The sequence below is a fragment of the Elgaria multicarinata genome, chromosome 10 (assembly GCF_023053635.1).
Source record: "Elgaria multicarinata webbii isolate HBS135686 ecotype San Diego chromosome 10, rElgMul1.1.pri, whole genome shotgun sequence".
NCBI lineage: Eukaryota > Metazoa > Chordata > Lepidosauria > Squamata > Anguidae > Elgaria > Elgaria multicarinata.
Genome location: NC_086180.1, coordinates 41,231,832 through 41,244,969, shown reverse-complemented (window position 1 = coordinate 41,244,969; position 13,138 = coordinate 41,231,832). Strand labels below are relative to the sequence as shown.

The following is a 13,138-nucleotide window of genomic DNA, read 5'->3' as shown; positions in this document are numbered from 1 at the left end:
TTGTAGAGTCTTGTACACAGATTTCCTGTTCATTTCAATAGGAATATGATAGGAAATTATTGATGGAGAAAAAGACCAGTGGCTCTTCTAGAGGTTAGTCAGATCTGGAACAATTTCCAGCCATTGGTCTCTGATGCACACACATCTGGAAGTTCAAAAATATGCATAAAAAGAGCTGTTCCTTTCATTGAGGTGAATGGGGAAGCCTGCCTACACAAACACCTCATGTGCGCAGTTTTTTTATAAATGGAGCTCTGGATCAAAACACATGTGTAACAGTATTTTCACTTTTTCAAAAATTTAAGTGCCACTTTCTCCACCTTCACTTATACTAAATCATGTTTTACCCTGTGAACATTATATTCGGCATGAGCAAGGAAGCAAATTTATAGTTCTTGAGTGTGATCCTCAAACTTCCAAAATAGAAGAGGATGCTTTCGATTCATTCAAAGGGGCACTGCACCCACTGAATTACCTCCAGCTTAAAGAACTGCTGCTATCACAGACATTATTCCATAATTTCTTTCAAACAATTGACAGGTAGTCATAAAATAAAAAAGACAGCAGAGGAAGAAAAAAGAAAGATAGGGCAATATCCAAATTCAACACTGCTGCTAAATTATGCTGTAAATTATGTTGTGCCAGCAGAAGCAACCTCTATCACAAGACGATTAGTATTTGCTGGCACACTGGGTTTTCTGGGAAACCCATCACACCAGCAAATGCTATTGGCGTGGCATTAGAGATCATTTACACTACTGCAATACAATTTATATTAGTGGTTGTGTTGAATTGGATACTGCCCAATGAAAGTATGAAGGAAAAGATCTTACTATATTTTACTTTTCTCAATGGTACTTATAATCAGAGGCCATGAAAGTAAAGGTAACCTTTACTTTGCAACGATTTGAATTTTTGACAATTTATTTGTTTTTCTAGTAAAAAAAATGGTTTCCGAGATACTGCAAATCACGAAATTACTATAAAAATAACATAGGCAGGACTAACCTGGTTACCAGTGAAGTTGGCATTGACTATTCCTAACTTTAAATTGCTTTTATATTAAAGAGACAAATTCAAATCAATGGCTCAGGAACATGTATAATTTTGTGACTGGTCTTTCTTCAAAACCATTGCAAGCCAGCATGAAAGGATATATTGGCACAAAACGAAGTCAAACAACAATGTATGTCAGCTATGAGTTTGGGGCTGGGATGGGGAGAGATTCCCTTAAAATAGTTGCCTTTGCTTACATAATATCTTACATTGCAAAATGTACAGACACCCAGTGTACTTTTTAACAACATATACATGTGAGTTTATAGAGCCTTTATAAAAAGTTTTTGATTCCAAATTAAAAGCCATAGAAATAGAATCAAAATAATGGAGGTTGATATATATATACTTTGATAGTACATAATCAGTGCTCATTTTCATAATTATTGACAGCTGTATCTTTGGCATTGAAAATTCAGTACAACTTTCAGAAAAAATGTTGTTGCTTACAGCTCTTTTTTTTTTTAACAAGGACAAACAGGATTGACCAAAGTACAAAAATTGGGGAAGTATTATTAAAGATTTATTTTATTTTTAGGCAAGGATAATTTAACGACCCTGAATTACCTTTTCACTTTAGTGTATGGTGTGGACTGTATGAATTCATTTAAAAATCAACTAAATGGTACCACGTTTCCCGGAAAATTATATGTAATATAATATATATATTTTATATTTATTTAGAAGCTTTGAAATAGTACAGTAAACACTTTGCAACACGGTGTATAAACTACAGAATGTCTTTGATATTTTTGTGGGTCTGCAGATTAACAACATTTTCATGACCCACGGGTGAAAAGAACATGATTCACAATTTCTTTTGTAAAGTTGGAATAGTTTGGGGGACACTTGATCACACAAAAATAATATAAAACAGTCAAGTTTAAAACAGTGATATTGCATTTATAATGCACGTTTCCTTTTTTCTTTTAAATCTGTACGATTGGCTTCTGGTGGCGAATATAAACATCTAAAGGGCTCAGTGACATTTTGGAGAGAAAGAGAGAGAGAGAGCTATATAGTGCTGTAAACAGGCACACACTGATCAGGGAGGCAAAATCAGTTGCCTCTTGAAGTTTCTACAGTTCCATACATTTCAACTCATTTCTCAGGCCTGCTGAGAGCAATTAGGTCCTATTATTGGCCATGATGTCTCCAACAGCACAGTAATTCTTCAGTTAACACAGAATCGGATGGCCAAGATAATGAAGTTGAAAAGTTGATGCTTTTGTTGGTCGACTTTTGTGCAAATCATGCTGCTTCAGGTAAGTCCCGTAGAATTGACTAGCATATCCTTTTCCGTGCTGTGGGGAAAAAGAAAGAAACTTCTGAGATAACAAGGAATAATTCTATGGCACTTAACCCATTATTGGTGCTCTATATTAAATAAGAGAAGCAGTAGCAATTAGGGTTTAGTGCTCTATTTAAGTAATTATCAACAGGTGAATAATCCAACTAACTAAAGCATGATTTAGCCAAAGGTCTGCATTTTTACATTTCATTCATTCAATTGGAGAGAATTAAGTTCATGCTTAACTCTTCCCTAATGAACTTAATCTGCAGCTTTCCTGGATGCTATTCCCTATCATTTCAACGAAGTTTAAATTTAAGCCTTATAGTTTTAAGGAGGTGATACTTCACACCAACTGTGGGCAATATGCAGCTCCCACTTCCCCTCCCCAATGGTTTTTTAAGGCACCTGTAGCTCCTACAGAGGATCAAAAGTGTTAAATTTAGTTTGGAAACAAGATAAATGTAACCACTGTAGCACTGTGTAGCACTTCAGAGTGGTTTGCCATTGAATTTTGGCAGCAAACTGGTGATTTCACCCTTTTGGGAGGAGCACCTCATGGCCTGCATGGTACCCACTGGACTGCGGCCTGCAGCAGGGGCCCTGAGATGAAAATGCAAGTTGCCCACCCCTGCTATACACACTTTTTTGAAGTAATGCCCAATAATGTAATGGATCTTACTTTTTAGTAGTCATGTGTTGGATTGCACTGTACATTTCTTTGGAATTTACTTTTGAATGGTCATGAACAGAATTGCATTGTAAACTTCTTAACTGGTTCTAGAAAGTGCCCAGTTGTGTATGTGTGTTTACGTGGGGTGTGTGTGTGTGTGTTTATATAGACACTAGAGAGCACTATTGCTCTGACTTTAATTCCTGAAACCCAACTCCACGTGTATTATCATTTTCTCTTCAACAAAATCAAAACCAGGGTCTACTGTGCTAAGCCTAGTTAGATCTACCAATGTTTAATTGCCATCTGGCTTGGCTATGTGGAGACATCAAGGACAATCTATTCACAATACATTATCCTGAGACAATTCATGATAGTTCTGCTATTTCTAATGCAGCTTGGCACACCAATCCTCCATTGCCAGCACTGTGGTTGCATGTGTCAAACAGCTAAGCCAAATCATAGACCTGAGAAAGGGAGTGGTGAAGAGAGTGCTTTAGTGTCACCCATGTTCACCTTAAAGCAGCAGTGGGGTAACTCTTTTGGGTCCATTTGTTAGATTCCCCTCCTTGGACCAATCTGGATAATGTTGGTGTGTGTGTGTGTCCTAAACCCCTGCCATTACATCCTGCTTCCACATCCATTTGATAATTCTCCATAGAGAGAGAGGCACAAAACTCCATGTCTCTCTCTGCACTGAGAAAGGGACATGGCTGGCACTTGGAGGAATGGCTGCCCAAGCATCAGGAGAGCTGTGTGCCAGCTTTGCACACTGACTGTCATCCTGACTGGGACGTTGTAGGAGGGGATTTGGCCAAGGCATGTAGGAGCCACTCCTTCAACTGCTGGCCACATCCCAGCCTTGGAATCACAGCTGTTACCTCTAATCACTGACTGGAGATAACTGTGGGTGTTCCTCTATGAACACTAGCATGCTGGGAAGGGGGCAGAGCTATAGACATAACCTCAGCAGGTTGGATCCAGCCTGTGGACTGGAGATTACACACCTGCACTTTAAAGTCATTGCTTTTCTATGGAGGCACCACCCACCTTCAGCAAAGTGATGTCAAATGGCATGTGTAGTATTAAGAACTACTTATACTGAGCCCACTATAATTAAAGGTTGAGTTCTTCCCAGTCTGGTACCTGCCATACTTGGAGATACCTGGGATTGACAATGAGACATTACAAAATCAGGGACTGCTGCTAGGAAAACCAAGAAATTACTACTGAGAGTCCAGTAAATTAGATTCAAAATAATATTGAATTGCAAGTGGAGATTTGGGACTTAAGAAACAGATTTCCCTTGTTGTGGGCTGTATGTGATTCTATTTCCCCACCCCCACCCCAAAAATCTAGTATGTCATGACAAGAGTTCAGTAGTTAGAGCTTTTGGACAATTTGGAAAAGGAGGAAATGCCTTTGCAGTTCAAAACAGAAGCATAAAAAGTATTTTCAAACCAATTACTTTTTTCTTTTTCTTTTTGCTATTTGAAGCTAAAATGAAAGTTCCTATGAAAATCTAGAATTAGTTTTCAAAGTGGACCTTTATTTATTTATTTATTTATTTATTTATTTATTACATTTCTATACCGCCTAATAGCCGAAGCTACCACAGCCACGAAGAGATATTTATTTATTTATTTATTTATTTATTGGACAGGCTGAAAATGAAAATATGTTGCATTAATCCCAGCATTCAATTACAGGCATTTACTGTCATACTTATTTTTTGGAGGTGAAAAAGGGCATTGCATTAGCAAACTTGTATCTGAATCTGCCAGCTGTGGTAGCTATGTATTGTTAGCTCTGGATACTAGCTATTTTGACTCTAATTGAGAGCAGAGATAACAAACAATTTGTACAGGCATTCAAAGAAGAAGCCAAATCAAATTCTCATCTGAGTCACGTGGATGCAACTAAGACAATAGATCAGCTTGCTCTCTTGAAGCATTCTTTTTAAAATATATATATTACATTTTATTAATTCAAAGTTCACCATCAAACCAGGTGATAGCCATATGAAAGGAACACTATTTACATGCTTCATGGGCAGAAGTTTAAACCTCCAAAATTTCAATATCTCCAGGTAAAGAGGAGATATTTCTTAATTCCCAATATTGTTAGTTGGCAATAAGTTAAAACGTTTATTTAAAAACATTATTGAATTTCCTAAAATTAGAAACATCTTTGCAATGATTGTAAAAGAACCTGAAAAATTAACAACAAAAAACACTAATCAGGAAACACAACAGTATCCTTGAAACAGGCTGTGAAGTGTTAAAAGGATGTATGCTACTGGGAGGGGAGGGAACAGAGAGGACATGGAACTGCCTCATCCATGGACAGGCTCAGAGGCTCATCCATCATCATCGAGGAATGGGAGGCTGTGAAAGTCTGGCCGGTAGAGGATAGGATAGACACAGAGCCTTCTGTCTGTAGAGCATCAATGGCTGAGGAAAGCTACAATGGAACCAATTACCTAGGGAGGTCATGGGCTCTCCTGCACTAGAGGCATTCAAGAGACAGCTGGACAGCTATCTGTCAGGGATGCTTTAAGCTGGATTCCTGTATTGAGCAGGGGCTTGGACGTGATGGCCTTATAGGCCCTTCCAACTCTACTATTCTATGATCCTATGATCTATGAATTCTATACATCCCGACTCAGAAGTAAGCCTCATTGAATTCAGTAGGGCTTACTGTGAGGTAAGTGGGTATAGGATTGATGCTTCAAGGTGCAATCATAAATCCAGAAGGAAACTTTTGGATCTAACGTACGATTCTTAAAGTAAAGGTGGGTGACACGAAACACTATGGGCTGGTTCCAGATATAGGCTGTGAAGCTATGCACACTTACAGTGTAAGCTTCATTGAACTTAACAGGACTTATTTCTGAGCAGAGCTGCATAGGACTGTTCCCTTAGAGCCAAAGTCTATGTCATACTAATCACATAACATGTAGCTAAGGTTTGTCTTTTTCTTTTCCATCTTTCTTACTTTTCTTTCTTCCTTTCTTCCTTTAACTCTAATGGATGTGGACCACTGTGCTCCAGTTTATTAGCACCAACCTTCTCTCTGGGCATTTTTTCTTTTATTTTCCTTTTTTATTGGCATGTTTATTAATAATAATATATGTTTTAAATGTATAAAATTAGCACTATGCTAATTGCTCCCAAATGAAGAAAAACATTGTGATTAGACTCCAAAGAAGCATGGAACTAGTTCCACAAGCCCAAGGTTATTTATTAATCACAGTCCTCAAACTCACAGGGTAACTAATTTTGAAACTCAGCAGAGTTTGAAAGGGAGTTTTGTGATATAGTATGAGAGTCAAACTAAATATTTCCTCTTTATTACGACTCTATTTATGCATTAAAACCAAACGAAAAGAGACGAGTTTCCCTGAAGTGTTCTTTGTGTGATATTCCGTATATGTTTTGACTTCAAAGTAGCAAAAGCCATATAGAGCATCAGATTCTAGGTGGTTTGTGAAATGGAAGTGTTAGTGTCAAAGTAAAATGATTTTTTTCTAACCCACTATTGCATTAATATATATGAATCACAGTGGAGTTGTCCAAACATTATGGTGTTATTTTAGTCAATTCACTATCCAGCATTTAAAACACAAAATTAACTGACTAAAGTAATGTTTACAATAACTCGGTGGCTGAGGGAAATGCATGACCATTATGTTAAAACTTGTATGTAAATAAAATAAATATAGTGACTGTTCAAGTGCTGGTTATGACCTATAAAGCCCTATATGGCTCGGGTCCAGGTTATTTGAAAGACCGTATTCTCCCTTATGTGCCTGCCCATGCTTTGAAATCTTTTGGAGATGCCGTTCTTTCAGTCCCACCATCTTCACAGGCGTGCTTGGTGGGAACATGGGAGAGGGCCTTCTTGGTGGCTGCTCCAGTGCTTTGGAACTCTCTTCCCGGGGAAGCTAGACTGGTTCCCTCATTGATGGGCTTTCAGAAGCAGGCTAAAACATGTTTGTTCCAGCAGGCCTTTGGAGAGTAAGTTGGTCCTCCATCTATGATAATGACTTATAATTTTGTTGTGTATTTTAATTTTAATTTTTTTTACATTTCTTTTCCTAGGTTTTAAAATGTATGTTTTAAACTTTGTAAGACCGCTTTGAGGCCTAGTATTCGGCAAAAAGCGGGATACAAATAAATATAACAACAACAACAACAACAACAATAATAATTCACAATGTAGCTGGTAAGCTAACAGCTCTAGTCAGATAAGAACTTGTTATCTTGATTCAGACCACAGGTAACAGAATTGAACTTCAGGGCTTTCACAATAAATCTTCATTTTAAGTTTCTGTTTTGTTTTGTTAAAGAAGGTCATACATTAAGATCAGTTAAGACAGTGCCCAAGGAAGGTGAACTGCTCTCCCACTGGTTTCTGAATATCACGCTTTCTGATATCAGATTTATGTTCATTTAGTCTTTAGAGCAGAGATTGCCCTGTTTGTGCTATATAGAATGCAGAGGGGGCATAGCTGACATAATAACATATATCAAAAGAGATTAGATGTGATGAATCCATAATTGGATATCCTGTGTGGGGGTATTAAAAATGTCAAAAGCACCTATAGAGAGGGAGAGTTTAAGGGCACTGTGAGGAGGAGTGTGTAATCCCTCCCCCACATTGTTTCCTGAATTAAATTGTTTCCTGATCTAATTTGCCACTGAAATGTCTATGTGCCCTATGGGAGAGAACATATATATTCATATATGTTTTCTCTGCTGGGACAAATAATAGCTGGGGGCGGTATTTATTGATATTGAATTTATATTTTATTTATTACATTTCTGTACTGCCCCAAAACTGAAACTCTCCAGATTGGGAAGCAGCACGGATCAGAAAAATTGCGGCAGCCCTGAACAACAATGATGTCTTAAAAGACTAGCAAATTTATTATGACATAAAGCTTTTGTGGACAAGATGAAGTGGAAACTACTCCAGAAAAGCTTATATGATAATAAATTTGTTAAGCTTTTTAAAATGCCACAAGACTCTTCGTTGCTGATGCTGTTGTTGTTTTTACTACTACCAACTCTGAAAGTTGCAGCTAGGGATTGACGAATTTATCTATTTTGTTTTCTCTTAGTGTCTCATTTGTCCTACTTTAATTTGGTTCATCCTCAACTGTGAGATTTTTTTTAAGTTGCCATGAAAATTTGTTTGCATTTTTGTGTGCATTTCTCCTAATATATGCATTTTTCTATGCAATTTTGCTCATATGCCCATTATTCCAAGAATTTTTTTCAAATATAATACACATTTAGCATTATTTTCACTGATATATTCATTTTTGTGAGCATTTCCCTTTAAAATACACATTTTGTACACGTTTTTTGATTAGAGAACTCCACTGCAAAATTCTGAGAAAAGTGTTTTTAAAAGCATAACTGTGTTTTGGTTTGCATATTGGTTTGAAGGCACGAAATGAGGAAAGATTGCATTAAAATGTGAGCTAAACAAATTTCCTCCCAATGCCTAATTCCAGCCCTGAACAAATTCACTACATTGGGTGCTTTTAAGCTTAACAAACTAAGGGAGTTTCTATCATGGATCTCCTGACATCTTATCTACTTTTGTCTTCAGTAAGGACGTTGGAAAAATTCATTTGGGAAGTGAAGCTCAGTGAGTTTTGCCAGTTCAGCCTCCTAGACTCTGGCTTGTTCATCCATGAGCTGGCCCAGTTTGCAGATTTTGGGGTGCTTTTTTAATTTGTGCAAATTGTGATTTGTACAAAATCATGGTTGTAAACAGTACACATTGAACAAAATTGTGGGTGTAAATGGTCTTTTTAAAATTAGACTGCTTATATTTAACATTTTGCAGAAATTGTGCTATTTCTGTGATTTTGTGCAAACCAAAATTTGCAGTAATACCACCCCACCCACCCTGAAAAAATTACTGGGTTTGGGAAACTAACCTGTGGCTCAGCATGAAAATGCAAGCTGATCCAGGGGTGCCATGGTGATCTCTGCAGCCCCCAAAGGACTGGATTTCCCCATTATGGATAACTCTAATCTTCAGTAAAAGTCTGATCTTGAGGAAAACAGATTCTTTCAAATAACACTGTAAGTAAAACCACCTATAAAGCCCTGATTGAATCAGGTGATTTATGTATAGCTCCATTACAGCACCATCATGAGAATGCAGAATATCCTTTTGCAGGGACCATAAATTAAAAACCAATATAAAAGTATGTAATTATTATATTAATACACAAAAGGCCTGTTTACACAATCAGTTATGCTGGAATAGCAGTTCTTGAACCTCTGGTTGCTGAATAGGTTCAAAATATAAAGAGGTTTAACATATAAACCAATCTCTGAGGTGATTTGAAAAACAGACAATAACCCCTGGAAGAACACTCCCTTGTCATGCTGGCATGAGAATGATGTTAAAGTGGATATGTGAACAACAGCTGGTGGTGGTGTTCACATATTGTATAAAGAAACACACTAACATGTGAATGGCCCAACTTGATCACCCACAGTTTATGGCTCAAACCTTGGCATTTTGCACTATGTAGACAGGTTCAATAAATGTTATCCTGTCCATGTGGGAACTGCTTACCTTGTATGGACAAGAGAATGTCAAAATAATGTCTTAAAAATAGACTCTGTGTGGACAGAGTCTAACTGCATGGGCCCGACTTGGAGGGAGGAGTTGTCAGCTTCACATTAAGACCTATGAAATTGGATCCTGACACATCACCAGGACATTTAGGCTGTAATCTTATGCACACATATCTGGAAGTAAACCCTATTTAACTCAGTGGAAGTTACCTTTGAGTAGACATGCATGGAATTGCTTATAGATAAACAGCTCTCCATAGCTGGGAAATCTCTAAAGGGCAAAATAAACCCTTGAGATAACAACTTCTGAATACTGACTGTGTAAAACAAGACCTTATTTATTGTTCTAATTGTTTAAAAAATCAATTTCCTATTTCCTAAGCAGCTGAATGTAGAGCATGTAATTCAGTTGTAGTTTTGTATTGTGTGTTTTAAATGAGCATTCCAAGATACAGCCTCCTTCAAGAAAAAAAGGTATCACAAAGAAGCTTCTACAGAGATTCCACTGAAATTAATAGAAGTAATATCCACGTAGTGTTCAGATATGGTACAGATATTAGTTATAAATAGTGATGTTGCTGAAGTTCAGAATTGAGGGTTATATGAATCAACTCTCCCAGTGTTGAACATACACAGCCTTAGAAACCAAAACCAAACAATGAAGTTTGGGCCTGGCTCATAACAGCCTTCACATGTCCACCACTTCTGCCCCCTTTCTTTCCCCACCCAAGCTTACTAGGTGATGTAGAAGAATTGCACTGAGGCCTGCCTTAGGTCTACATTCAGCCCTAAAGTTTGATACAGATCACCTAAAGCTGCCAGGAATCATGGGATTTGTAGTTCATATTTTAGAAGGGTCCAATTAAAGCTTCCTGCCATTTCTGCAAACTCCCTCCCTCACCACTCGGTAAGTTTAATTTAGAAAGGGAAGGGACAAAGGGGCTTGTGACCAGGGGTTTGTGGCGGAAAGTTTCCTGAATCCTAATATGAATTCAGTTCAAATTAAACTGAAGCCCAATCCAAAGAAGCCCATTCCAAGTCCAGAGAGTATCACCTAATACTAGATATAAGTATAGCAAGTGTGATACATAGGGCCTTGCTAGACCTACCTGATAATCTGGTGGGGCGTCGGGGTGAGGCCACGCTGCAGCTAGCGCGGGCCGTCGACCCTAGCTAGACATAACACGCGACGGGGTAAGGGGAAGCCCCATCACTTCCTCCATTTTTTTTATCTTAAAGGGGCCATGTGCGCAGGAGAGCACCAACGGAAAAGTAAGTCATTTTTTTTAAAAAAAATAAAGGGTTCCCCGGTCCCCCTGCCCCTGATTTCCCCCCCACAATGTCTGATGCCCCCCTGCCCACTTGCTCGCCCGTCCTCCCCCCTCACTCGCCCATCCCCGCTCGCCATGTCCGCCCCCCGCTCGCTCGCCTGCCCCTGCTCACCATGCCCTGGCCCTGTTCTTCTCCCCCCCCGTCTGCCATGTCTGATGCCCCCCTGCCTGCTTGCCAGCCCACTCGCCATGCCTACCTGATCACCCGCCTGCCATGTCTGATGCCCCCTCCACCCCCCATCTGTGATCTCCCCACCCTGGCTCCGCTCTTCCCCCCCATCTCTCCTGCCGGGTCCGCTCTTTCCCCCAGCCATCTCCCCCCCCCCCCATGATTCCCCCCCTGGCCCAATGGGCACAGTGCTCGGCTTCTCCCAGCTACTCGTGAGTAAGCGAGCAGCCAGGAAAAGCCACGGAAGTAGCTAGACTGAGCCCGGGGCTGTGGAAAAGCCGGGCCATAAGCGGATCCGGTTATCCCAGGTCAAGGGAGGACTTAGCCCGGCCTGACCCTGGGATCCCCTGTGCGTCATCTGCACGCAAAGCAGGGAGTCCGGGCCTCACACCGGGCTAAGTCCTCGTCTAGCAATGGCCTTAGTGTATACAGTATATCACCATGCTTTGGGATCAGTTAATGTCTTGGCAGCATTAAATCACAGACAACAACCAACAAGTACTTTCTCATAACTGAAAGAAATGGTATGAATTGTGAATATCAGATTAACATTATCACTGTCTCATATACTACTGCATTCCAGTAAACACTGCTGTTTTCCATTCATTTAGTTGCTGCATGAATCCAAAGCACCAGCTGCTAAATACTGGACTGTTTTGGCAGCCAGCCCCATAAACCAAAGAAGCAATTGGATCCCACTGAAGGCAATGGATGATGAGCACAGTGATACACCCACCAGCTGAGCCAAAGTACACAGATTTAATTCAATATAGTCCAATGGGAGTAAACCAGTTTAAAACTAAGGACTTTGGCTTAACTGGGTCTTGATTCACAGAATTTATGTAAAGCAGCCTACTTTCATGATTGCAACCATCATAACAAGCACCCACCCACCCCCTTGCAGATCTTGGGGATTCATGGAGAAGAGATTCTTAGACTTAAGCTGTTGTGAGCAAAGTCTGCTGATTCAAATCAATATTACAATTTTGTGTTCCTGACTATTTTTGTTTTTTGGCTCAGGGCCTCAGATGTTGAGGGCTCACTGTTTGCCTCTGGTTTTCAAATTGGTAAAAATCCTCTTCAGAATCTTTATTAACCCTAACTGTGCAATTTTATGTATGACTACTGAGATGTAAGTCCTATTGGGTTCAACCAGCCTTACTCCAAGGTAATTGGATATAGGATTGTTACCTAAATTTATCTATATAAAAATGTAATGCCATACTCTGCATATTTAATATTAAGGAAACTCCTCTGCAGCTTCATTTGTTTGGCCATCCATGGGACAATTTTGAATAGTTAAGGCAGATGTTTGTAGAATGTGTATTTAGAGACTTTTAGTAATGGAAATTCAGCAATTCTGGGTACCACAATGCCTCTTTTTGACTATTTCTAAAGTTGTCCTACAAAGAAAATTATCTGCTTTAAAAAAATTCTAATTCACCATTGCACAACATTTAGCCAATATTCAACTGAATTAATGCCTTTCCACAAAATTTAAGAGAACACTTTCACTCCAACTCCCAAAGAAAAAAATATGACTGGCCTCTAAAGTTGGGTCAACACTAACCTTCTCATTTTTCTGCAGGCACAGAAAAGTGTCTGCAAAGAAATCTGCCTGAACCTGTATTATTATCCTTGCTTTACAGTTGGGGAAATAGAGTCAGAGAGGTTATATGGAATGAAAGATGGTCATGTGGTTAAAGCAGAGGATATGAAGACAATATATCTGAACTAATTCTGGCTCTGCCATGAGGGTGGGAAAACGGTCGGGGAGGAAAGTATTGCTAAACCTCTCTGTCCATGATTCCCCTGTCTGTAAAATGAGAATAATAATGCTTACCTATCTCACAGAGGATCTGCGGGTCTTAAATCACTATTCTTTTATAATCCACTTTGAGATCCACAAATGGCAAGGCCTAGAGAGGTGGAAAGCATCATGGTCATTACAAGAGTTCATATAAGAATCAAGAATTCTAGATCTTGAGCTCATTCTATGGGTATTTTTAG

At 39.2% G+C, this 13,138-nt stretch overlaps 1 protein-coding gene across 3 annotated transcripts in view; it reads right to left on the bottom strand.

Moving 5' to 3' along the window:
* Positions 1-631: 631 nt before the first annotated feature.
* The window catches only part of PCDH10 (protocadherin 10), a 53,402-nt gene continuing 40,895 nt past the window's right edge, over positions 632-13,138 (bottom strand). For 2 of the 3 annotated variants that reach the window (XM_063135962.1, XM_063135964.1), the window contains one exon: positions 632-2,360. In XM_063135962.1, the coding sequence (XP_062992032.1) occupies positions 2,341-2,360 (20 nt within the window). In that variant the 3' untranslated portion in view covers positions 632-2,340. Of the gene's footprint in view, positions 2,361-12,971; positions 13,048-13,138 lie in introns of all 3 variants that reach the window. The other variant, XM_063135961.1, reaches the window with a different exon arrangement.